The sequence below is a fragment of the Microtus oregoni genome, unplaced genomic scaffold, assembly GCF_018167655.1.
Source record: "Microtus oregoni isolate MIOR12 unplaced genomic scaffold, Mior012 000017F_ref0000208, whole genome shotgun sequence".
NCBI classification, from domain to species: domain Eukaryota; kingdom Metazoa; phylum Chordata; class Mammalia; order Rodentia; family Cricetidae; genus Microtus; species Microtus oregoni.
In genome coordinates this window covers 2,287,116-2,312,397 of record NW_024543076.1, presented here as the reverse complement: position 1 = coordinate 2,312,397, position 25,282 = coordinate 2,287,116, and the positions used below count along the sequence as shown (strand labels likewise).

Here is a 25,282-nt window from a genome sequence, read left to right as displayed (position 1 = left end):
CAGAAAAGCATGAAAAAAGAAAAAAGAGAAGTCAACAGTAAGGCGAGCAATGCAGCGTTCTGGTGTGCAATAGCCCGCCCTGAGTGGGGAGCTAGAGCCGAGCTGTGGCTTCATGACCCTCTGTCAGCTCACATCCCAAGAGTCACCTCTTCTGGCCTTCTGGGACTGCCTCTGTGTTGTTCAGACATGCTACAAAGCTGCAGGGCAGCTGTCTGTGCTCATATGTATGATGAGGGTGGCCCAGGAAGGGAGGGCGGACTGGCTCGCACACAGCTTCACACTGTGGTCTCCAGGTGAAGCCCGAGAGCCACAGCAAGAAGGTGGCCGGGCCTGAGTTAAGTGGGCTGGTGTGAGGGGAAAACGTCAGCTCAGGTAGAGCACTAACTGGAAATGACTGCTTGGATGTGGGTATTAGCAAGGATCTCACACCTTGAATGTGCCAGAAAAGCCACTGCTGCAGAGCTATCCATGGAAAGAACTCAGAGGAGACAGAGCATAGAAGAGGTGCAGAATTTGTTATGAAGTAAAGAGTGCTTCGAGGCCATGAGGCCGAGGAGACCACTATGCTCTGGATTCTTGGTGGGCTGCAGACGATCTTCTCAACTCTCTACGTAAGCAGCCTTTCCCCAGACACTTGGTCCTGTGCAGGGGTGGACAGCCCGTCTTGCCTGGCCTACACAGGAAGGTGAAGTGACCTGCCATTGTTCTCCCTAGAATACCTGCTGCTGGGCCAGGAATCGATAAACTGTAGAGCTGGGGCCAAGGTTAGAGAGTCTGCAATACCGCAATACTGACTTTTGGTTAACCCAAGATATCATCTCTTCTTCCAGGACCAGAGACTGACTCCAGGTCCCATTCTTCTGACCAGCAATTAAAGGCTTCGGTTTCACAACTTATTGGCTGTGGGGGAGGAGTCTGCTTCAGTGCCTTCCAAACCAAGATTCCTAACTAGTTATTTAATTAACATCCACATCTGTAGTCTCCGCGGGGCTCTTAGGGCTTGCTCATTTCAATCTGGTACCCCCTGGAGCAAAGGCCTCTCACTCCCCTCCTCTGAACCCTTCCTCACACAGCACCCCATTCCATCGTGTGACCGGTTTACTAAGTCAAAAGCCAAAATGAGTGTCTTTGTGGGATTTGTCATTGTTTGGCCACCTTTGGCCCTTTGGAGAGATCTTAGCTCTATCACTGTAACAAAATACCCAAGGCTGGACACTTTGTAAAGAAGGCTTATTTAGTTCACAGATTTGGAGGCAGAAAGTCTGGCCCCATCTCTTCTCTGGCAAGGGACTCTCTGGTTATTCCAGTTCATGGTGGAATAGCAGGAGGAGAAATGGCTGTGTATAAAAGGTGTGGAGCCTGTGGGATGACCTTGCTTTATAACCCGCTGAGTGTGTGTGTGCGTGTGAGTGTGTGAATGTGTGTGTGTGTGAATGTGTGTGTGTGAATGTGTGTGTGTGTGTGTGTGTGTGTGTGTGTGTGTAGGTGTATATGTCACAGAATGCGTAGAGTTTGAGGATCTCCACCATGTGGATCCCATAGATTGAAATCAGGTCATCAGGCTTAGTGGCAAGTACTTTTTTGTTTGTTTGGTTTTGTTTGCCTGTTTTTGTTGTTGTTTTTTCTTCCTTCCTGAAAAGTTTCTGCACCCCAATAAATCTCTCCACTGATGTAATGATGCAAATCAAACTGAATTAGAGAAAACCCAGTTTTAGTGGATACCAATGCTCCTGGATGGATTTCCAGCCCCCCCAGAGAGGAGACAGGAAAGGAAGACTGGAAAACCACCTGTTTGTTCTCTGGGGAACAATTTAAATTCCCTGTGGGAGTGGTCTTGAGCATCTCTGGGGAGAGGTCATCATTTGGTGGGCTTTCTTGGAGGTGGAGTCTGGACTGAGGCAACTCCTAGGGGAGGGGGCTTAGGATGGAACTTCCACCTGAACGTTCCAGACTCTTTGGGTATATGGATGCCAGGGGCTGGGGTGACACTTCCAACCAAACACTTCCTCCTCCTCCTCCTCCTCCTCCTCCTCCTCCTCCTCTTCGTCTTCTCCTCCTCCTCCTTCTCCTCATTCTCCTTCTTTTTAACAGAACATGGGTTCTGTGGATGGAACTCAGTCCCTCACGCTTGTACAGCAAGTACTTTTCTGACTGAACCAGAGTTCCTCGAGAACTCCATCCATCCTTCCCAAGGTCAGCCTCCTAGGGGACACAGCCATCATTCACCAGGTTGCTTCCTTGCAGTCCTATCTCTGTCATATCACATGCTGGTCACTGAGCTTCTAGTACAGGTATCTTTGCGGGACACAACAGGCCAACTCAGGCAGTGAGGCAAGGTCTTTCACGTATGGTGACAAGCCACAGGAGGTAACACTGTCATGCCGTGTTGTCCCACTGAACCCTAAGTCTTGGTGGCACTAGGGAAATGGCTTCTCAGTTTGCTGCTCCGCAGTCCCCTTCTTTAGAACTGTCCTTCATAAACCTCATGACAAACAGACTCTTGGATCTTTTCATTTTCCAGAAGTTGAGCAAGCCCACGTCTGTCCTGCCAGGTTATGCCTCCCTTTCTTTGATTGGAGTTGCTGGAAATGGAACCTAGGGCCCCACACATGCTGGGCAAGGGTTCTACTCCTAAACTAGACCCCCAGCCCTGGGTGGGACTTCTGACAGAACAGAGACAGCCCTGCTTCTTCAGCCAGTTCTGACCAGTTCCATCCCCACCTGTGTGCTACCCTATCAAGGAACTGATGCTTTCAGACAGGTGGCCACCACGGCTGTGGCAAGCTTCTGCTGTGACAGTTGCCCCAGAGGTCTGGTACCAACACTGGTCAAAACAGACTTGCCCTCAGTCTCCCAAGGGCCCCTCCAAAGCAGATGTCCCGAGACCCTGCATCTCCAAGGGACTATTTTATGCCTCTGACAGGCACGACTCCAAACTACCGGCTGGTCTCTGTTTCTCTAGGGTCACTGGGCTTGGGCCAGAGGTTGTCAGTCTGGGGCCTGGATCCTTAGGATGTGCCCCAGGTCGATCTCAGGGGTCTGCAACTCTATTGTAACACTAAGAAAAGGTAAGTTTTCATTTCAATAGAATCTAAAATAAACAAGATAAACAAGAATAATGGGTTATCTGTTTTTTTTTTTTTTAGGACACAAGTTAAAGAAGCTGGGTGGTGATGGTGCACACCTTTAATCCCAGCACTTGGGAGGCAGAGAGAGGCTGATCTCTAGACCAGCCTGGTCTATAGAGTGAGTTGGAGGACAGGCTCTAAAGCTACGGAGAAACCTTGTCTCAAAAAAACAAAAAATAAAATAAAATAAAATAAAGAAGACACACTGGGGCACTGGCGGGTGTGTCCAGTTCCTCTCTCACATCCTGGCCATGCATCCCAGGACTTACTCATGCTCCCAGCTGAGAGTTTTCATCTGGTTGAGGGTGGTGCGAGAGTGAAGTGCCTTCCATGGAGACGCTCAACCTCAGCCTTAAGGGCTCATTGACATTACAATCACAGTTGCTATCGTCTGTCCCTTGGCCAGGACTGCCACAGGTGCAGAAATGAACAACAGAGGTGGGCTTCCTGTGGGGTTCTGTGTCAGAGATGTTCACTGTGGCTTAAGGAGAGAAAAAAACGTGTGACGGTTGAGTCCTCACGCCAGGCTGGACAGCCTAGAATGATCCCTGTGCCACACTGGGCTCACTGGCTCTACGAATCACTATTTACTCCTCAGAAAACCACATCTAGCCCTCCATACCAAGGTGGCTAATAAGTTTTGTTTTGTTTTTTAAACCGGATTTGTCATTCTGTTTGTGCTTAATCTACACATTTGTTTGGCTTTCCGCAAAGGTTCTTAGCATGGGTTTGTATTTAGCTAGAACATGCGCATAGGTGACTTTATACAAATGATTCAAGTCTGGGCTGGCCCAGCGCTCGCTGATCACGTACATAGCTGTGATCTTGAACCTCAGCACCCCCCAAACCTTGCCTGGTAGCACCTGCTGTAGCCTAGTGCTTGAGCCGCGGAGGCGGAGAGATCAGAAGTTCAAGGTCACCCTTGGCTGCTAAGTGAATTCAAGGTTACAGGAGGCCACCTCTCGAGCAAACAAACAAACAAACAACAGCAAGAAGATTAAAGCCAGTGGCATTCTGACTGTCTGGAACTCCAGTTGTAGGGGATCCAGTTCCCCCCTCTGGCCTCCACCGGCACTGCACACGTATGATGCATAAATGCACACGCAGTGAAAACACCCATACAAAGAAAAACGGAAAAAAAAGCTATCTGTATGTTTTTCAAGACTAAGGATCCTGCTCCAGATTTTTCTATCAGACTTTTGTTTTTTTTTTTTTTTTTGAGACAGGGTTTCTCTGTACAGCCCTGGCTGTCCTGGCACTAGCTCTGCCCTTGAACTCACAGAGGTACACTTGCTTCTGCCTCCCCAGTGCTGGGATTAAAGGCCCGTGCCACCAGCGCCTTGTTCTCTCAGACAGAGGGAATTCGCATGTCTCTCACCTGCACAGAGTCTCTCATTTCCTGACTATTCCAGAACGCTCCTGTTGCAGGTGTGGAGAACAATCGAGTCTAGCGTGCTGGAGAGCAAAGGTAACCCAGTGACTTGCTCCTAAGCTCCAGCTGAGCCTTTGGGTTGGCTCCTAGCTGCCTGACTCCGGAAGCTTTGCATGTAGAGTCCCTTTTGCAATCCAGGTGACCACAGTGTTCCCGGCCTGCTTCCCTAGCTTTTTTCTTGTTGTACCCAGGTTCTTTGAGACTTGTGGCTCCAGGGTACGACCTGTAATAGGCTCCTGGGCTGGAAGGTCAGTTCCCAGGGCAGCAGGCTGCGTGGTGGAATCTCCGACAGATGGGGCTGGTGAAGGTAGTTAAGCTACGGGGCATTACCTTTGGAAGGGATGCATGCTGGTCCCGAGGAGTGAGGGAGCTCTCATGAGAATGGGGTAGTAGAAAGTGAGGCCACTTGTGTTCTTGGCTCCTTCCCACTCAGGCAGATCCCTTTTCACTCTTCAACCATCTGGTGACTCAACCAAGAAAGCCCTCGTCACAAGCAGACCAGATAGGACAGTCCAACCTTAGACTCTCAGCCCTTCGCACTGTGAGCTAAACAACCCTCAGGAGCTCACGGTGTGGGCTAGAGGAGACTGTGCAAACATGCGCAGAGAAGAGAGAGAGTGAGTGTTTCCGGGGGAGACATGGCAGCCTGCTGGAGCTGCAGGCTCCAGGGCTTGGGAGAATGTGCAAGCATCCTTTGGATGGCACCTGAGATGCAGGAGGGGCGTGGTCACCAGTCTGAGCTAGGTCTAGGATTTGAGGAAGGCCTAACCAAGCAGCAGATGAAGAAGTAGGATGCTGCAACAATTCCCTGATGGTGTGCACACTGCCAGCACTTGGCTCCTCATCTCCTGTTCAGTGGACTCTATTTTTCTCTTTTGCGGCAGAGTAAATTCCTCTTTATGGAAGGAAGGGGTTTACTGACACAGTTTAGCTCAGGTTCCAACCCTTGGGGCAATCGGAAGCTGAGGTCAAGATGACTGTGGCAGGAAGCAGGAGGAAGCAGGAGGGTCGTGAGTTCAAGGCTAACCTTGGAATAAATAGTGAGAGAGACTCAACCTAAAAATGAATGAATGAATGAATGAATGAATGTGGGGGTCACAAGGCTGCAGACTCCTCTGTGACTGTCAATAGAACACAAATGAGAGAAAGTCAGTGCCCAGCAGCCCCTCAGAGTCACTCCTGAGTTTCAGACCCCAGGAAAGAACGGACATTAAAACCAACAGGATTTTCCCCCCATTTTATTCATAAAAACAAATTTGCAACAATTTATTAAAAATCGATACCATGCAGTGGGGTGAGAGAAACTCCTCATTTACATTTGATTCTGCCAGTTCCGGTCTAATTGAAAGCAGGTGTGTATGTGTGTGTGTGTATGTGTGTGTGTGTATATGTGTGTGTGGTGTGTGCACTAACGTCATTGGAAGATGCCCTCGGGCGGAAGCCTCTAGGAAATGGACCAAGTGTTTGCTGCATATAAAAGAACAGAACCAGTAGATAGCCAGAATCACTTTGTGGGGCTTGTTAATTGCAGAGAAATTAAAAAAAAAAAGGTGAACCTACAGGATCAGCAGACAGAGATGTACCTTGTGGGTTTACCTAGAAGACAGAGCACGGATCGGAGTCACAAGGGATTACAGACACACGCTCACCTCCGACAATCCAATACTTTTGTTTTTTTTCCTGCTATGCTGGAGTAATATTTCTACAGGTTTTTTTTGTCTGTATACATTATGTACAGTTAATTATCTCTTTCCCTTTGAAAAAAATTAATGTGATCTTTTAAATAAAATTTGGTTTCAGTGAAATCAAAAGAGCAAGGAAATACTGGTTAACACACATGAGTGACAGCAGGGAGTTTTAGTGCCTAAACAGAGAATGACATCAACTTGACCTGTGATGGGTTGACATTTTTTTCCCCTTTAAAAGCTACAGAACCTCCGTAACCTCTCTTTGAGGGAGGGAAAGGGAGAGCTATGCTACGTGAATTAGGGTGTCTTGAAATGTTGGTGATGGTCATTCCCGCGGGCCCTTTTGTCACAGCCTGGTGGTTGACAGCAGTGTGTTCCTGACTGCCTTGGTCTTGGAAGAGATTATTGCCTGCTTGTGGAAGCTGCCGTTAGGATTCTTTAGGGCGTGAGCGAGTTGCTCAGTGGTGCAGACGCCCCTGGACATCGCCATTCAGGCCTTTAGCAAGGGATGAACCTGTCTAGGAATGTCAGGAGAGTCCTGAGCCTCCCTCCCGCTGGGCTGTCCCTGGGGGAGAGGGCCTTGCTGGAAGCTTCTCTGGGCCACACTGCACCCCCGGCTTGTGGGAGGGCTGAAGGTCATGGTCACGCTAATACCTCACAGGTCGGGGCTGCTTCACAGTGCACAGCTCTCCTGGATGAGTGTCCATCCCCAGAGTGACCCTGTGAGGTAGGCAGGATGGGTGTTATTTCAACCCCAGTCTGTTACACGGAGGGGAAACTGAGGCTCAGAGCGACACTGGTGACTTGCCCAAGGTCACGGAGGGAGCCTGAGGGGACTGAAGACTCAAATCCAGGTCTGACTCTCGGGCAGGTGCTCTTTGGGGTTCAATGACAAGGGAAGTATGATGTGGAAGGTGAAAACCAGCCTGCTGACTGACCACCCCAGTGACACCCGAGGGGTCACACACGGGCTGGGCTGGAGGGGCACTGGAAAGTAACTCTCCCCTGGAACACAGGGATGACTTGTAGCAGAATGCCCCTGATTCACTTTGGTCAGAAACAAAGTCAATGGGGGGGTAAAATCCCAGCAGCCCTTGGGCCCCCACGGGAGAGGTTAAAGTGCACAATCTTTCTTTATCGTGTTTTCTGGGAGCAGACATTCCATGATTAGCTCGGGTGGTTCCCCTTATTACCGGGAACCCTAAAATTGAACACAAGGACATGGCCGACATGGTGGGAGCATGACAGACTGTCGGTTGAACACTGCAGAGTTTCTGCAGTGAGGTGCCCTGAATCCCCACAGTCCCCAGAACGGGTGTTATTGTGTTAATGTGTGGTGTTTATCAGAGAGTAACAAACATCTCTCTTCGGATCAGTGTCCCCTGGGAGCATGCACAGCTGCCGGCTCTGGTCCCCCAGCCCCAGGGCTGTGTTTGTCTGTCTGTCTGCCCTTCCCGCGGACTCCCTGTTCCAGGGAGCCTGAGGTGGGCTGGGCCAGCTGCTGGGGACCTAGTGGCCCTGCTCACCTTCTTCCCCAGAGTGGAGAAGGGCTGGTGTGTGGGGGCGGGCACCGCCGATGACGTGTGTGCAGAGTGCAGAGGCCATTTCTGCCGAGCCCTTGCTCTGGCCACTTGGTGAGGATGGCTGGAGTCCGTGACCTCTCTCCTTTATCTAGATTTTGATTTGTTTTTTGCAAGTTTCAGGCGTCCCAACTCCTCTTTGCTTGCAGACACCAAGGAGAAGTCATCGCCTCCCTCGCGAGAGTAAGACCTTCCGCAGATAAGGCTCGCGGTCGGTGCCGAGTCCCTCTGTCTGAGCGCTGTTCCAGCCCTGGAGAGGCAGCGTAGTGCTCAACTTCTCACCGCCGTCAGCGCGACAGCGGCGGGTGCCTTGGCCCAGCGTGGTGCTGTCCCCGGGGAGGCCCCGGCCCCAGGCCTCCTACCCCTACAGGCCCGAGACCATGACTCGGAAGGAGGGTGGCACATGTCTGTGGCGGGGGCTGGCGGTAGGGCTGACACAGGGGCTCACACAGCTGGCGTCCACGCCTCCAATGGACGGGAGGTAGGCGTGGTGGAGGATCGGGAGCTGGAGGGACAACCGGCGCTGGATGCTGCAGGAAAGAGAGACACAGTGAGGGGTGCTTGCTCTCCTGAAGGCTCTTTGCTCCCACTCTGGCCAATCTATTCTGAGTATAGGGATCTGTGTCCCCTTAAATCCAAGACCTGTTGGCTCAATAGTCTAAACCTTCAGACACAAAGCAGGCATTTGACAGAGGCTCACAGGTACCTACTATCTGTCTTGGGACTAGCAGGAACAAGATTGCATCTTGCCAACTCCCTATCGCCCCCATGATGGGGCTCACTGACTACTGTAACTATCATGGCAACATTTTAAGGACCCAACCAATGCTTCACACATAGGTACCACTCATCTTGAATTGCACAAGGCGCTGTGTGGTATGGCTTTCAATTCCAGCCCCTAGCTTTCAATCCTGGGCTTTCCAGCTGCCTACTCCCTCCTCCCCTCCCCTCTGCCACTGCTGTACCCAGCAACTCAGCTCTCCCAGAGGCTCCTTCTTGGCCTTACATCTTCTTTGGCGATTAACCCTGCTGTCCTAGCATTGGAAAGTCACAGAAGGTGGGGGACACACACCCACCCAGGGACACCCACCCACCCACCCTGATATGACCCTTAAGGTCACTTCTTCAAATGCTCTGGATGAACCATCTGTCTTTTCGCCCTTAAGTGCTGCCCACTGGTGGCTCATTTCTGACAACGCACCCTGGTGCTCCTTGTGGTTTTGCTTTTGTTTCCCACCTGGAATTTAATTCCTCTGGAGCTCATGACCCAGTTTAAGTACCACCCTCTTTGTGCTACCTTCTCTGGGAGCGAGTCCCTTCCTCGTCAAAGACCCTAGAATTCTTGGAAGGAAGCCAGAAGCTGGAGCTGGGATGAGCTGGCAGTGGGAGGAGGCACATGCATGGTACTGATGGAGTAGGGATGAGGTAGCTGCCCCCTGGCTCCCTTCTCCTGGCCACATCCTTAAAGTCTTAATAGACCATTAAGTCGGTGAATCACTTTAGTTTCTAAAAGGGCTGTTTACAGGGAATGTGCCCAGGGGATGGCTTCCTGCTCCCAGAGGCATTTTTGCTGGATTTTGCATTGCAGTGCCTCCAGGGGTACGTTCCATATCTGGGTTCTCAGGGGCAAACCACTCCAAATCAAACCGAGATCCTCGAGTAGAAACACAGAAAACAAAGAGCAAAGCACCGCTACCCCTGTTACAAAGACAAAAGACAAAAAGAGACAGAGCACTTCTGTAACTTGTTTAGGGAAACCACGGTGAAGCTGGTCCTTGCTTCTGTGGAGTCACATGGCTTTGGGGCAAAGGCACTCAATGCGAACAGGGTGTTTCTCAGAGTTTACTCAGGGCCTGGTGGCCTCTGAGATCTGTGGGTGCACATGAAGTGTACCCCTGTCCCCCAAGGACCTGTTGCTCAGGAAGACTCCTCAGAAGTTCACAGAAGAGAGGACTAGGAACTTTGTATTGTCATCCCATGCTGAGAACAGGCTGGGGTCCTGGCCGGCAGAAAGGGCTTTTAAAGTTCACCTGGGCTCTCCTTGCTGAGAGCAGAGCCAACGGAGGGAGCCTGGGACCAGTCACCTTCCTCTCCAAGGGTTAAATTGTCTCACGCTAAAGCTGTGTTGCTTTGGCCCTTTGCCTCAGGGTTTTCCATAATCCTCAGACAGCCACCAGCACATTGGAGGGAAAGTGGGCTCTTTCTCCCTTCAGTTTGACCAAATTATAAATCAGTCCAGTTTCTGTTACCTAATTTATAGTTTTAAATTTCTTTTGGGATCCAGAGAAACAAAGCCAGCAACTTAGGGACTTGAGTAACTGATAATAGCTTCATGCTTGAAATGAAGTTAACTGTGTATGATGTCAGCCACGATCATTCCTTGGGGCGAGATCCGTTGGCTGAGCATCTGGGAGAAAAGAGGAACTGAAGAACACACTTGGATACATGGAAGGTGCCTGTTCAAGCAGCCTGGGCAAGGCAGTCTGTCTAGGTGAGGGGGTGTACCCAGTGTTTTAAGAGCCAATGCGCCCTCCTGTCTGCTAAGATCCCAATCCCCTTCCCGCAGTCAACACATCTTTGGCAGGAGCTCATGCAGCAGCAGAACCTGAGTTCAGCCCAGGGGAGTCACAGGTTTGCCTCACTCTGGAGGTGGCGGGCCAGTGAACTGCTGTGTCCTGAAACACAGACCGGGGTTCTGAATGGCCAGTCTTGGCATTTGCTGAGTTGATGATTTATTAACACCACATGGCCCGAGTGACTTGCTTGCCTTTTGCTGGTTCCTATCTGTTTGTTGCTTCCCAGAGGCCACATGTCAGAGTATATGTATCTACCTCTGCTTCCAGTACACCAGAAGGAGCTAAAGTCACGGGTGGGAACAGAGCTGAGATGGGCAGGTGTTTCATGTCTTCTCTGATTCATCTTATTTAAAACGACAGACCCCTTCCCTGCTTCATTTATCTCCAAAGAACCTATCATGAGCATGCTATGCTTGCCCTTTTAATTAATTAATTAGTCTGTCAAAGAAAACAGAGACTCTCTATATATGGGCTCACTGGAAAGAAGGGGTCTCTGTTTTGGACACTGTTGTGTCTCCAGCATCTGTCTGACACTAACTGGTTTCGACTATCATCGAGCACATGAATTTCATAAGGTTACAGTATGCACACAACAAAAGCAGTGAGCTCTGGCGGAGAACATGGGATTTAAAGTGGGGTAGTATCGAGTTCAAACCTTATGTCCTGCACTCAAGCACTGGGTGAGCTTGTATGGGTCACCTCCCCCTTTGGGATATTAGCTTTCCCGCCTGTAAAAGGAGCATTGTGATACGGCTGCACTGTGATATGGCTGCAGAGCTCAGGTGAAATAATTGCTGTGCACATTGTAGACAGCTGTGCTGGGCCAGGGCGTTCTTGGGCATGGTTCTCACAGTGACAGTACTTACTGCTCTGGGGAGTTGATGTCTTCTATGGGATCTTTGCACGTTCTCGAGGGCTCTGTTGTATTCCACTGTAGCTGGGGATTTTGATCGAGGTGATTTTTTAGAATGGCCTTTCCTCCATCTGTTGAAATGAACAGCATGCATTTTGTTAAGTTAGTTTTTAAAAATCAACCGTGGGACCTTTGAGGATGCTGTCCATGGAATAACATTCCCTGAGCCAGGGTCTGTCCCCCAGCCCTTCTGGACCCTGCCATCCATGGACAACAACAAGGGGAAGTATGTGACTGATCTGTCCTCTTTCAGTTGGGGGGGGGGGGAGACAGCGTGGGAATTGAGTGGATTTATTAGGGTTTGTTTTCACTGTCATGGGGGATGGTATAGGTGTGCGATTTTGCATCTGTGTGATTTGATCCACATTATTCATGGATTCTGCATTTGCAAACTCATTTGCTTTCTCAAATGGACTTGTCAGCCTGCAATCAATACTTCAGATGCACCATGGTCTTTTTTTAATGCATATGGCACGTGAGCAATTTTGAGCTGCTGTCTGAGTAATTTTGAGTTGCCTGGCATATATACTCCAGCCCGAGGTGGCTTCTTTTGGGTAGCGTCCTCACCGCTCTATCCTTGAAGTTGCTTTAGTGCCGCTTCACAGGTTTTTTTTTTTTTTTTTTTTTGAGACTTTCCTGTTTAAAATGGTCCCCAAGTGTAGTGCTGAGTGTTCCTAAAACACAGGTGTCAGGCAAGTTCCCTTCAGGCACAAGCTGTAGTGCTCAGTGCTGCTAAATGCAGTGTGTGCTAGGACAGTGACATGCACAGAAAGCAAGACATTCATTGGTTGACAAAAAGTGCCAACCTGGGAGGAGCTCACAGTAGCCTCCCCCTGTACTTCCCCCAGAGCAGTGGTGTTTGTCACTGTTCACGGTGACCTTACAGAACACAACCACACCAGTGCCGTGACTCACAAGAGTCAACTGTATAGTGAAGAGTCCAAGAATAAGAATATAGAAATGTAGATTCCAAAAATATGAATGTATAAATAAAGAAATACAATGTTATAAGCCTAGAATGAGAGCAGGCTGTCAGCAGCTTTCTCAGCAGTTTAAGGATTAACTATTAACAGTGGGTTACTTTGTTTTACAACTAGCTGCTCTGTTTACAAGACCAGAAGCATCCCTCTACAAACTGAGGGTCAACTCTGCAAACTGAGAGTTCGTCCTAAGATAACCCCCTTGGCCACTAGTGGCCAGTAATCGATGTGAGCTGAGTTAACTTTTAAATGATGGGATGTAGGCAATTTTTGACTTTTTGGTTTTGCATTGTCCATACTGTTCTCTGCCATGCAAAAGTGGCTGTATCAGGGGAATGCTTCAGGTACACACCATCAGCAAGTACCAGACAGAAACAATGGATTAGATACAAACAATAGTTTAACTGAAAAAAAAAAACCTGTTAATAGAAATTGTAAAGAAGGGCAATTTGTATCTGAGTTTTACCTCAAGATTGTACAAATTCCTTTGTTATTGCCTAATGCTTGTTGCTTCTTACTATAAAAAGGGGAGTTCAGAAACTTGTTTTTGCTACAGCCTTACAAGTCCATCTCTGGTTGTGGTCTCAGCTAGTTGATAAGCTTTTTGTGCCCCATGGAGAATTCTTTTTCTTTTTTTCCTGGAATAAAGTTTGCTTCTGGTTTACTAAACTCAGGTGGTCTATCCCATCTTTGCTCAGCCCCCGTGGACCAATGTATAGCCCCAGTGCTGGGTCTGAACATGTACTTTTAAGTTCATGGTTTCATTTTTATTTATTTATTTATTTGACATAGGATATCATTATGTTGCCCAGGCTGGTCTAGGATAGCTGGGCTCAGATGATTCCCCTGCCTCAGCCATCTGGGTTGCTTAGTAATTATTATGGTGGGTTAAAAGGTGGTGCCTTCAGGTGACTGAGTTTTGAAGGTAAATCTCTTAGGGAAGGCTTTAGTGTCCTTCTAAGTGGCCGGAGGGACAGAGTTTGAGCCTTTTCTGTCCCTTCCTCTTGTGAAGGCATTGTTCTCTTCTGCAGAACTAAGTGTTTCTGAGGCACCATCTCAGAAACAGAGGCAAGGACCGCTCTAGACACTGAGCCTACCAATACCCTTGTTCTGGACTCAGTCTCCAGAGCTGCAAGAAAATACATTATGTTACAGATTTTCTTTCTCCTTCCTTCCTTCCTTCCTTCCTTCCTTCCTTCCTTCCTTCCTTCTTCCCTTCCTTCTTTCCTTCCTCCTTTGTGTGTGTGTATAATTGTATAATGTGCTCATATTGTGGGTGTCACTCCTTGGGCACCCTGTCATACACCTTTGGTGTTCCTCAGGTGCCTCTGCCTCCGGAGTGCTGGGATTAAAGGTGTGTGCCACTATGGTTGGCTCAGAAGTAATTTTTATTCTTTAAAATTCTTTGTAACTATTTTAATTTAAATATTTCTTTACAGTTAACTTTTTCTGTAAGCTGTGTGTATACATGTGTATGACTTCAAAACCCTGCACATACTTTTGATATTTTGTTATTTTGATACTAGTACTTTTAGGTGGAGGCGGGAAGAGCAAGAGTTCAAGATCATCCTTGGCTAAACACATTGAAAATTCTAGGCTAACCTGGGCTAAATTTCTCACAAATATGAATATAGATTTTTCTATAGTAAGAACACTGGAAGGGAAGGGGAGGGTGGCAAAAAAGGAAAATAGGAGAATAAAAGAAACAAAATATTTTCATTGATTTAAACATAGATTTTGTGTGTGTCACTGGAGGTTGAACCTTGAGCCCGGCCAGGCAAGTCCTCTACAGTGAGCTGCAGCCACAGCTCCTGAAACAACTTTGTACCAAATGATGCCCCTGTGCCGGCGGAAGCTGAACAGCAGGGGAGTGTATCCATGAAAAGTCAGAGAATGCTCGCCCACTGTGCCCTGCGGTATCAGCCTTCCTTTCCCGGAGTACACTGCTGACAGCCCGCTTGCTCTCCAGTCTTTAAAAGCTGCACTCACACCAACACTCACACACGACTGTGTGCTGGTTTCAGCAGGAATGGTCCCCATAGGCTCAAACGTTTGCATGCTTGGCCTATAGGGAATGGCACTATTAGGAGGTGTGGCCTTGTTGGAGAAAGTGTCACTATGGGGGTGAGCTTTGACGTTGTTTATGCTTGAGCTATGTCCAGGGTGGCATAGCAGCCTTCTTCTGCTGCCCTGTGGATCAAGATGTGGAACTCTCAGCTCTTTCTCCAGCACCATGTCTGCCTGCACGCCACCAAGTCTGCCTGCATGCCACCATGTCCCACCATGATGAGAATGGATTGAACCTTTGAAACTGTAAGCCAGCCCAATGAAATATTTTTTTGGCTTTATTTTTAGTGTAGTGGTTTTTTGTTTTTGTTTTTTGAGACAGGGTTTCTCTGTCTAGCTTTGGAGCCTGTCCTGGAACTTACTCTGTAGGCCAGGCTGGCCTCAAATTCACAGAGATCCACCTGTCTCTGCCTCCTGAGTGCTGGAATTAAAGGCGTGCGCCACCACCGCCCAGCTAAAGTTTTCTTTTTAAGAGTTGCTATGGTCATGATGTCTCTTCACCGCAACTGAAACCCTAAGTAAGACAGGCTGAATGCCTCTGTATGTATGCACACTGTAATACTGGCTTCTCGCACATGGAGATCTCCCTCATATCATTTTTAAATTTTAAAGAGATTTTTTTTTATTTTAATGTATATGTGTGTACCTGCATGAGTTTACATGCTCCTCAGGCATACCCAAGGAGGCCAGAAGAGGGCATCAGACCCCTGGAAACTAGAGCTATAGCTGGTTATGAGCTGCTCAGTGTGGGTGCTGGAAACCGTACCCGGCTCCTCTCAAGGCATGTTCTTAGCCACTGAACCATTTCTCCAGACCCTTTACTACCTCCCATCATCGCTAGGAATGGAAGCCAGGGCCTCAAACATGATAGGTAGACTCTACCCTGCCCCTCAGCTGTCCTCCTATCCCTTGCCGCACTCCTAAGTGGCTATACAATGGCTCTGTTGTTTCATAATTAATGAGGTCACTCTAAATGATGTACATGTATATTAGTGGGAGTCTTACCGACCAATAATGTTGTGTTGAGCACGGAGGATGTATTTCCTACGTGATTGTATTTCCAAGGGTGGATGTCTGCTTGGGAAGCTGCTAACTCAAGTTTAACAGTTCGTATTTGCGAGGGCTGGCATGATTTCCAACATCAAAGGCAAACGTCCTCTTTCAAACATCCCACCCACACTAGCTTTTGCTGAGAGGTAGATAGAGAGTGGCCCATGTCATGGTGACCTACTCTTCTCATGTGGTTGGTAAGAGGGGCATTGTAACACAGTCACCTGACTGTTCTTTTCCTGTATACAGATGAGCTGCGTCTTGAACCATGAAACACTGTTTAAGGAGTAACTATAAATCAACTCCGAGGAACAGAGAGGGAAATAGAGTGTCCCTGTGAGAACACTGGGGCCCCGCTGCACTGTATACAAGTGGACACGGTGCCTGAGGGTAAGAAGTTAAAGCTCAGGGCTGGGGATGTGGGGAGCAGGCTCCGGAGAGACTCGAAGCTGTAGGCAGGAGACGAGGACCCAGTGTGTCAGCCTGGCCTGTGTGCATGGCTCCAGACCAGGTGCCCACACCCCCCGCTTTCTCTGAACCTCACTTTCATCTACAAAAATGGGACCCATCTCTTCTCACCTGAGCTCTCTGGGAAGTTGCCCAAACTGAGGATGTCGTTGAGTTCTTGGTAGTGATTCTGTTTGATGTATGTGGTCTTCTCTGGGGTGTCTTGTAGCTGCATGGTGACTTCTTCCAAGTCTTTGTCCAGCTGGAAGACAAGGCTCCATTTGAGACTGAGTCCCCAGGCCCAGCCCCTGTCCCCCGCCTCCAGGGTTCTGCTTCTGCACCTTTTTTTTCCTTTTGGCTTTTTGAGACAGGGTTTCTCTGTGTAGCCCTGGCTGTCTTGGAGCTTGCTCTGTAGACCAGACTGTCCTCTAACTCAGAGAGGTCCGCTTGCCTCTGAGTGCCAAGACTAAAGGCATGTGCTACCACCACTTGACATGACCTCTGTATGTAGAAGGACTTTGTTGTGCTCATTCAAGCACGAGCTGACATGAGATGGATCAGGGCTGTCTGGACTTGAGCCTTGAGAGGGACCAAGCAAGCCCAGGAGGCAAGACAAGGACCAGGGACAAGGGACTAGGCCAGTTCAGGCCAGCAGGAATCAGGCTACGCTTTGTGGCTCTGTACTGAGTCTTGGTCTCTGTTTGTAGCACAAGGGCATCACAGTTCTTCCCTCACAGGGCGGATGGAGACTTTTGAGATGATGAATGGGGACTTTAGCCCAGTGCCTGACTCATAAGGGGACCAGCTGCTAGAGGACTGTCATCATAGCGACCAGTCAGTCCCCAGCCACGAGGCCTGAAGGCAGAGCTCTGTATCTCTGAGTCCTACACTATCATCCAGGCTCCAGCCAGCTGGGGGTCACCTGGGGGAGCTGAGTATAATGGGGCTCAGTCGGGCCCAGGTTACCGAAGAATCTGGTTACTAAGCCAGGGGGGTATGTTGGAGGTAGGTTTTGGGAGTTGGGATGGCTAGTGTGTATCCTTCTATAGAACAGGGAGTCATGTTAATTGTCAATCATGCTTCTGAGGTCAGGGGCAGACTTAATGCTTAATAAGTTTCTACATGAAAGAAAAAAAAAGGACTCTTATTTGTGCTACACAGTAGCAGGGCTGGGAGTGGAGGGTGGGCCCACTGGGAAGTCAGACTGTGGCCCAATTCTAGGGCAAACAATGTTACATTGGGGCTGTCAGCAGTGGCTCAGGCTTCCTGCAGTGGGAGATTGCATTGCTGGAAGGACATGGAAGGCTTAGTATGGTGCTATGTTATTGTTTGTGATAGATGTCTGCTATTCAGAGAGGACGAGCAATGGGCTCAGAGGGGCAAATGCTGATTCTTCCTTGCCACTGAGGCGGGTGTGGGATGCCCTGTCTTAAAGCATTTCAGGTACATGGACCAAGTGTGTTGATTCTCTCCCTGTGTGGCAGGGTTCTATGAACCCTATTAGAGGTCACTGGATCTAGCAAATGAAAACACAGAAGTCCCAGTGGAATTTAAACCTCAAAGAGCAAAAGCCCCCCTTGCAGTTTAGGTATAGCCTGCACTCGGTATGGAGTATGCTTTACTGAAAACAGGATCGGTTGTTTATTTGAAATACAGATTTAACTGGGCAGCCATATCTGATCTAGCAACTGGCTTCTTCCCTGCAAGAGGCTACATTTCTCAGCATCCTCAGTGGCTAAGCTCATGAACATTTTGGCAGCAGAGGGAGGCAGAACTAAACTGCATTTTTTGGGGGGGGTATATGTATATAATTGTCTTAAGAGGTGACCCCTTGTGTGGGCTTTCTATGTCTCCCCTTCCTGATAATCCATGCCTATACCCTGCTGTGCCTGGGGAGTAGCAGGGAGCAGGAGAAGGGCCTTCACCCCACAAATGACTCTGCTGGCACCCCTGTCCTCAGGGCCATTAGGTGAGAAAGAAATAGACACACTTTTTTTTTTTTTTTTTTTTTTTTTTTAGAAACAGGGTCTCTCTCTCTATAGCCCTGGCTGTCCTGGAACTCTGCAGACCAGGCTGGCTTCAAACTCACAATGATCTACACTTGCCTCTGCCTCCCAAGTGCCAGGATCAAAGGCATGTGCCACTATGGCCTGGCTAACACACTTTCTTTGGCTCACTTTCCTTTTTTTCTACCCAGGCTGGTCTCAAACCCGTGACCCTCCTTCCTCAGCTTCCCTTTTGGGGCTTCTTGTGTTTGAAGTCTTTTTGCTGCTGTTAATCCTGACCTGACTCAGCCCAGACATAAATTCAGCCAGACCCCTGACCCTAGGCAGTGAGAGAGAGATGGGTTCCATTCTATTTGAGGGTGTGGCTTAGACACGAAGCACCCTAGTTATGGCCTATCTGGACTATTCAAAAAGCAGTCAGACCTTGGGGACAGGCTCACAGCAGCACAGCCTATCTCTGGGGCACCTGTCTTTGTACCCTCTTTTCATGTTGGGCATCAGAGAGTTATGCGGGCCTTCCATGAAGATACTCCAAAGTTTCCTCTCTGAACGTGTCCTGGATCAGGGGAATTTGGATTCTAGGAGTCCAGGCCAACTGGGCACTAAGTTTGGGTCAGATGTGACAGACTCCCTGCTGTCATGACCCGGGGTGTTCTGGAGGACTGTGGAGGCCAGGCAGAGGGCCAAGACAGGAGGAGGCGTGACCTCCAGATGGGGACGCACCTCTGTGATCTTCATCCGTAGGCGGTGGTTTTCTGACTGCAACCCTTCTAGGCGTGACGTGCTCGCCTGGTTTACGCTGGTGACGGAAGTGGAAGTCTTCGAATCTTCTTTCTTCTGGTTCTGTGTGAACTGGAATCGCCTGTTCTGAGTGGCTGCGTCGGGGTTTGTCCTCAGAGTGATGAGCTGAAGGCACAGAGGGGATCTGATGTGAGACTCCTGCCGCGTTTCTCTCTCCCCAACCACACTCCTCCACCCGGACCCACTCCGGACCGACAGGGGCCCTGGGAAAGAGGCAGGCTGGGGCTTATGCTCCGCTCTGGCACAGCCTTGAGCACAACAGTGGGCAGGCAGCTTCCGCTCACTGAGCCTTAGAGTCCTTCTGGGACAGGACAGTTGGCCTCTTGACCCTGGCTCTTCCGCACCCCACCTAAAGTCAGAGGCAGTCCTCGGCCCCGGGTGGAGTTCCGCTGTGGAGCGTTTTTTACAGCGGTGAGATGGAAAGTAAAGACTTCCACAACCATGGTGAATTTAGTGATCAGCTGCCGACCTGTTTGCCCCGGCCAAGTCATTTAACAGCTTAAATCCCTCACATCTGTTACAGTGCAGGTTCCACAGGGCAGGGGTCTGGTATGCTTGAACAATTAATGAAGATTTTCATTTTACTTTTAATTCTATGTATATGTGTACATGTATGTGGGAGTGGTTGTGTGTGCATGTGGTGCAGTTGCCTGTGGAGGCCAGAAGAGGGAGCTGGATCTTCTGAAGCTGGAGTTAGAGGCGGAGCTGTGAGCCACCTGATTGGGTGTGTGCATCTGAACGTGGTCTCCCTGTAAGCACAGTTTGGGCTGTGAGCTACAGTAGCACACCCCCAGCCTCATGAAAAAGAATTCTTAAAAAGCTGAGAAGAAAAGTTGTGACTTGGCCCTGATCTTACCCATGCATTCTAGAATTTTCCCCAGCTCATGGTGGGCTCTGGGCCTAAGAGCCGTGGCAGAGTTACTGTGCCTCTATCAGGACTCCTTAGATTTGGGGTGTGGGTATGAAGAAGGGCTTGATTATCATCAGGCCCGAAGGGATTAAGGATAGAGTGGCTACCAGGAGCTGCTGCGCTGGGGGTGGCATGGACTAGGGTGGGGGCTGAGGCGGGGGCCGGGGTGGAGATGGGGGCTTGTCTGGAAGGGACAGTGCGGGAGGGAGTTCCGAGGTTGGGGGAGACCTAGTATAGGCAAAGGACAAGGGGTCTGGGTCTCAGGGCACTTAGGGGTGGGCAATTATTTTTATTATATTTATTACTGTGTGTGGGCACATAGCAAGGCATGTATGCGAGGGTCGGAGAACAGGAGCCCATTCTTTCTTCCCATTTTCTTTGTGGGCTCAGAGGCTCCAACTCAGGCTGTCAAGCCTTTGTGTTAAGGGCTTAAGCCTCTGACTCATCTTGCCAGCTTTTATTTTTAAGACAAGTTCTTCTACAGCCCAGGTTGGCCTCAATTTCCTATGTAGCCCAGCCTGGTCTTGAACATCTGGTCTTCCTGTGTCTTATCTACCAGATGCTGGGATTACAGGCTTGTACTATCATGGGAAGGGCAGGTGGAATGGAAGATGGGGTTCTCAGGGTACTGGAAGAGCCCCCAGAGAGCTGAAACACAACTCAGCATTGGGAATTTGGCTTCTGTGCCCAGAGAGCAATGAGATGCTGTCAAAGCTGACATGACAAATGGTTCAATCAGAGCTGGGCTTACAGAATCTGGAACACTTTTCAGGATGCAGAATGTTCGGGTGCAGGCAGGGAGGTGCTGATGCTGGCCTGGGACTTGAGTGGGGAGTGAACAATGAGAGACGGAGGCTACACACCGGAGGATCTCTGGGTCCGTTCTGGTTGAACAATGTGCCCGGGAATGGAGGTACCCCAGTAACCCCAGGAACCTCTCTTCTTTCCTTCTCTGCTACTAACACTCCTACCTCAGGGGTGACTTTCCTGGACTGTCTTGGGGCCACTGAGGTCAGGTTGCATGGGTCCCTAAGAGGTTAAGGCCTCTTTATTTATGGATGCGAAAGATAGTTCTTGCCAAATATCTCTCCAAGCTGGTCCTCCGGACTGGAGTGACAGATATGTCCCACTATGACTACAGGCCATATGTGGCTGAGCAGAGCTATGGGTGCTATGGGTGCTGCCCAACACAGAATCATAAGCTTACTTGAAGCTATGTACTTTTGTGTGATCTTTCAACACTCCATTGAGTTAAGAAATTGCCTCTCGAGCATGACCTTTGCGGATGACAGTGTCGTGTCACAGGGTCAAAGGGCTGGAAGTGCTTGCACTCTGAGAGGCAAGTAGACACTGAATGTGGCTGTTCCTTCTGACCCAGAAATATCACTTCCAAGACCACTTCAGCAGATAATTGGAAACAAGAAAAATGTGTTATGTAGAAAAAAAATGTTCTTTAAAAAGATCTACAATAGGCCAGGTGGTGGTGGTGACGCATGCCTTTAATCCCAGCACTTTGGAGGCAGAGATAGGTGTATTTCTGTGAGTTCAAGGCCAGCCTGGTCTACAGAGTGAGTTCTAGGACAGTCAAGGCTACACGGAGAAACCCTGTCTCAAAAAAGAAAGATGTATAATAATTGAAACGTTCATCAAAAAAGGACCAAGTGCTCATGAAACCAATGTACCCACCCTCCGGGATGCAGTGGGTGTGGGAAAAGATGAAGGGTGAGAAGCTAAGCTAAAGACACAAGGGAAAAGAAGGTGTGTGCTGTAGTTACAGCCTGGTCTTCAGAAGCAAGGCTTCCAGTCTAAAGAACGGAAACCAGGAGGTCGGAAAGATCCCCAGCACCCGCCTGGTGGAAGGAGAGAACTGAGTCCAGGCGTGTGTATGACATGGCACTAATGCAACCCCTCCTCTCCTCACCACATAGACAGGAAACACATTAAGTACCAAAGTAAACACTAAGAGTTTGATAATTCGGGGGTGATGAAGTTTATGAAGTTTCTGGGGATCTTGTTCTCTTTCTTTCCTAGCTTTTTTCCCCCTGTGTGCATAGTGTGTTTCCACATGTCCCCTTCCCCGGTGTGGTGGGTTCTGCAATCGCCTCGTGAGGGGCAGAGGCAGAGGCAGAGGCAGGTACCTTTGGCACAAACACCAGGCAGAGAGTGATCGTGCTACAGAAGATGATGACCAGGGCCACGATGCAGAACTGCACGTTGGGCTGGTCCCGTGTCAGGAAGGAGACAGCAGCCCCGATGATGCACATGATGCCCACGTTGTACACGCTCATCCCGATGTACTTGCTGTCGTTGAGGGCAGGGATGCTCACGTTGCGTGTTTCCCACGCTAAGAAGCAACCGAATAACTGAAATGGTGACAGAAAGGGGAGGCGGTCACTACCCGGCGGAGGCCCCTTTCCCTGCTCAGCATCGGGTTGCTACCAACTGCCTACATGTGTGGTCCCAAGTTGCATCCTGAGGGAATGCAGACCAGGGGTGTGTGAACCCCCCAGTTCTCCTTCACACTCATGACTGGCTCCTGCAGAGACCTATGAGAGACCACGGGTGAAGGAACCTCACATAAGATCTTGGGTGGTTTCCCTCACTCTCTGGAGAGCACTGAGGTACAGAGAGGAAAGATGGCGGCCACACAGTACTGGAGTGGCAGGAGTGGGCTGTGTTTATAGAGTTCCAGAAGAGTCCAGTGTAGTATTTTTCTAGCACACCAGGGGAAAGGGTTGCATTCCTTCCCTCCAGACAGGGAGAGTGGATTGTGATGGGTGGCGCTCTAGCAGCCATCTTAGTGTAGCGTGGGCGTGGGCGCAGCATGGCTGTGAGCACCCCCATCTCAGCACCTCTGGAGCAGGTTCCAGAGGGAAACCACCCATCTCTTCAGTCACCATTGTTTTTGGCTTTCCCTCACGTGCAGTTTTCTTCCTAAGCAATCCGTCTCCCTACAGAAGCAAATAGGACAGGAGTAGACAGGAGAGAGGCCCAGGGAGAAACATCAGCCTCCACAGTGCTCTGAGGGAGGGGCAGCCAGGCCATAAGAGCAGGCCACAACTGCCCCTCTGGGTGGTAGTGAGGGAGGCTGAGGGAGACTGGAGACTCCTGCAGGTGCGGGGTCCCAGGGCCTTCTCACCAATGCCTCTCCTGTTTGTTTCTTCTCGTAACTCAGGGCACTCCACATTTGTCATCGCTGTGATGACTGCTTTCTGAGGGTGGCTCGGTTTGGCATCATGGGGCAGAAGCAGGCTAGACAAGTCAGAGACTTGGAATGGTCTCTGTGAGTCACTGGCCATGGACTCTGAACAGGTCATTTTACCTCTTAAGGTCTCACCTGCAGCACCTGGGAGGTGGGGTAACACTCATGCCCCAGGGCCTCTGTTTGGATAGGGTGAGAGGGGTGTGGTAGGATGGAGTAGGGTGGGGTGTCAGGGGACTTAGGATGGGGTGGGATGGGGTATCAGGGGACTTAGGATGGGGTGGGATGGGGTATCAGGGGACTTAGGGTGGGGTGGGGTGGGATATCTGGAGTTGTCTTTCGCCATCTTCCCAGTGTTTTCACATTGAAAACTCCCCTTTCTGCTTTTCATAAAGCTTTGGCTGTTCTAATTGGTTTATAGAGGATGGGTGGCTGTCTGGGGCGCAGGCTGTACCTCAAGTTCAGTAATACTGGGATTATAGGTTTATGCCCCACATCATGCCGACGGGTTCTTTCTCAGATCCTTTTACTAGGAAAGGGAAGCCTTGGAATCAGACACCAGGTGAGGCAAGGAAGCCATCCTCTGCTGGAAACCTTCCCTGGGCGATCCTTCATGCATTATCCTGTCAGTCCCCAGAGGTCACCTCTCAGAGGAAGAAGCACAGGATGGACCAGACGCGGGGACCTGCCTGGGTGGGGCCCATGGTGGCGAGTGGCAGGGCCTGGTGGGAGCCTAAGACTGTAGCTCTGACTGGGATGCACCGACCAGCACGGGCTTGTCTGGAGACCTGGCCGTTCCTGCAGAGGTCTGGAGAGCGTCAGTGACAGGAGGGACAGAGTCACGTGATCTTAGACCTTCAAGGAGTGGAATGAGGACTCAAGGTGCTGAGCTGAGACTAGGAAGAGCTTTCTTGCTGTCTGTAATCTGCAATAGTGACCCTGGCCCTCACAGGTATATCCACATCCAGAGCCCTGGAAGCGGTGAATGTGGCCTTACTGGTGGCGGTGCGTGGGGTGGGTGGGCGAGGGAGTCTTTGGAGGTACAATTAGGGACCGGTGAATGGAATTTTTCCAGATTATCTAATTGGTCCCTAAATCCAATGATAAGGATTAAAAAGAAGAGGGGAAGAAGTTAGAGATAAGCCACCAATCACAAGTCAAGGACTACCTGGAGCCACCTTCACTGGAGGAATCCCGGAAGGGCTCTTCCTTAGAGCCTGCAGAGGAAACACAACCTTGCCTCAGGAGGGAAATGGGGGCATCACTTCTGCCTGTCTCCCAGGGCTGTGGTGGGGTCTGAGACCAGGTTTAGAGACTAAGGGTTTAGTCATATGGAGGATGCTCTGTTTATTTTCATGTTGTGAAGGCCCCTAGCAGAAACAGGCCTGGCAAAGCAGCCTCCCCAAACTCTGCCTCTCACTTGGCACTTACCATGAGGAGCCCCTTGTAGGCGTAGACGATGCCAAGCCAGATGGTCATGTGGGTGTTTTCGCAGTGTTCCAGCAGTGGGCGGATGGAGATGTCCCGGCCTGCTGGGTCCGGCTGCATCAAGAGAAAACAAAAACCCCGGGGATGGACTGGCTATCTTCCAGCAGCGGAGTCCCTAGCCGAGGTCCCCTTTCCTCCCATACTCCACAGCCAGTGATGCACCAGGAGACCTCGCATTCCCGTGCTGGGATGGAAATGCCAGCTGACACTGTGTTCATTAAAGCCTGGCCAAACCTGGCTGACGGGGCTGCCAGGGCCCAGGTTCTGACTCTTGATTGTAGTAACAGTGGCAGCACAGATCTCAAAACTGGAATGGTACTGATGGGATTAGCATGGCCCCTGCTCAACGACAAGCAAATTCCTGAAGTGTTCCATATTTGTGCTGAGGAGCTATGGACAATGGATGGCTTCTGGGAGACAGAGTCAGTTTTCTTTTCTTTTTTTTAATTTATTTATTTATTATGTACACAACATTCCTTTCGTGTGTGCCTGCAGGCCAGAAGAGGGCACCAGCTCTCATTATAGATGGCTGTGAGCCACCATGTGGTTGCTGGGAATTGAACTCAGGACCTCTGGAAGAGCAGCCAGTGCTCTTAACCACTGAGCCATCTCTCCAGCCCCCCAGAGTCAGTTTTCTTTAAGGGTGTGGTCCCTGGCTGTGTTCCAGTGGCTGGCTCCACACCCAGAAATGTGTGGACAGCACAAACTAGATTCTGGGGTTATATAAAATGGGGGGGGCACAAAATTAGGGGGAGTAGGAAGATGGGGTGGCTATGGGAGAAGTTAGGGGGAAGAGTGTGTGTACGGGATAGGATCAAAATCCATTGTAGGAAATTCTCAAGGAATCAACAAAAACATTATAGTAAGAAAATTCCAGTAACAACTCAGCCCAGGAGGTACGTGTAAGGCTTGTTGAAAGAGCAAGTGAAAGAACTGGCTGTAAGTTGGGCAGGGAGGTCTGGAGGAGTCCCTGGAGTGGGCTTGGGCATCTGAAATTACAGGACAGCTTGGCTC

General features: G+C 49.8%; 1 protein-coding gene and 1 pseudogene across 1 annotated transcript in view; one reads left to right on the top strand and one right to left on the bottom strand.

Moving 5' to 3' along the window:
- Nucleotides 1-5,782: 5,782 nt before the first annotated feature.
- The window catches only part of Gabbr2 (gamma-aminobutyric acid type B receptor subunit 2), a 343,001-nt gene continuing 323,501 nt past the window's right edge, over nucleotides 5,783-25,282 (bottom strand). Inside the window, exons 14-19 of the mRNA XM_041667549.1 lie at nucleotides 24,212-24,322; nucleotides 21,717-21,941; nucleotides 18,591-18,773; nucleotides 15,994-16,123; nucleotides 11,271-11,388; nucleotides 5,783-8,358 (exon numbers count right to left, since the gene is read on the bottom strand). Of these exons, the coding sequence (XP_041523483.1) occupies nucleotides 8,193-8,358; nucleotides 11,271-11,388; nucleotides 15,994-16,123; nucleotides 18,591-18,773; nucleotides 21,717-21,941; nucleotides 24,212-24,322 (933 nt within the window). The 3' untranslated portion in view covers nucleotides 5,783-8,192. The remainder of the gene's footprint in view (nucleotides 8,359-11,270; nucleotides 11,389-15,993; nucleotides 16,124-18,590; nucleotides 18,774-21,716; nucleotides 21,942-24,211; nucleotides 24,323-25,282) is intronic.
- On the top strand, nucleotides 24,555-24,649 carry LOC121458584 (annotated as a pseudogene).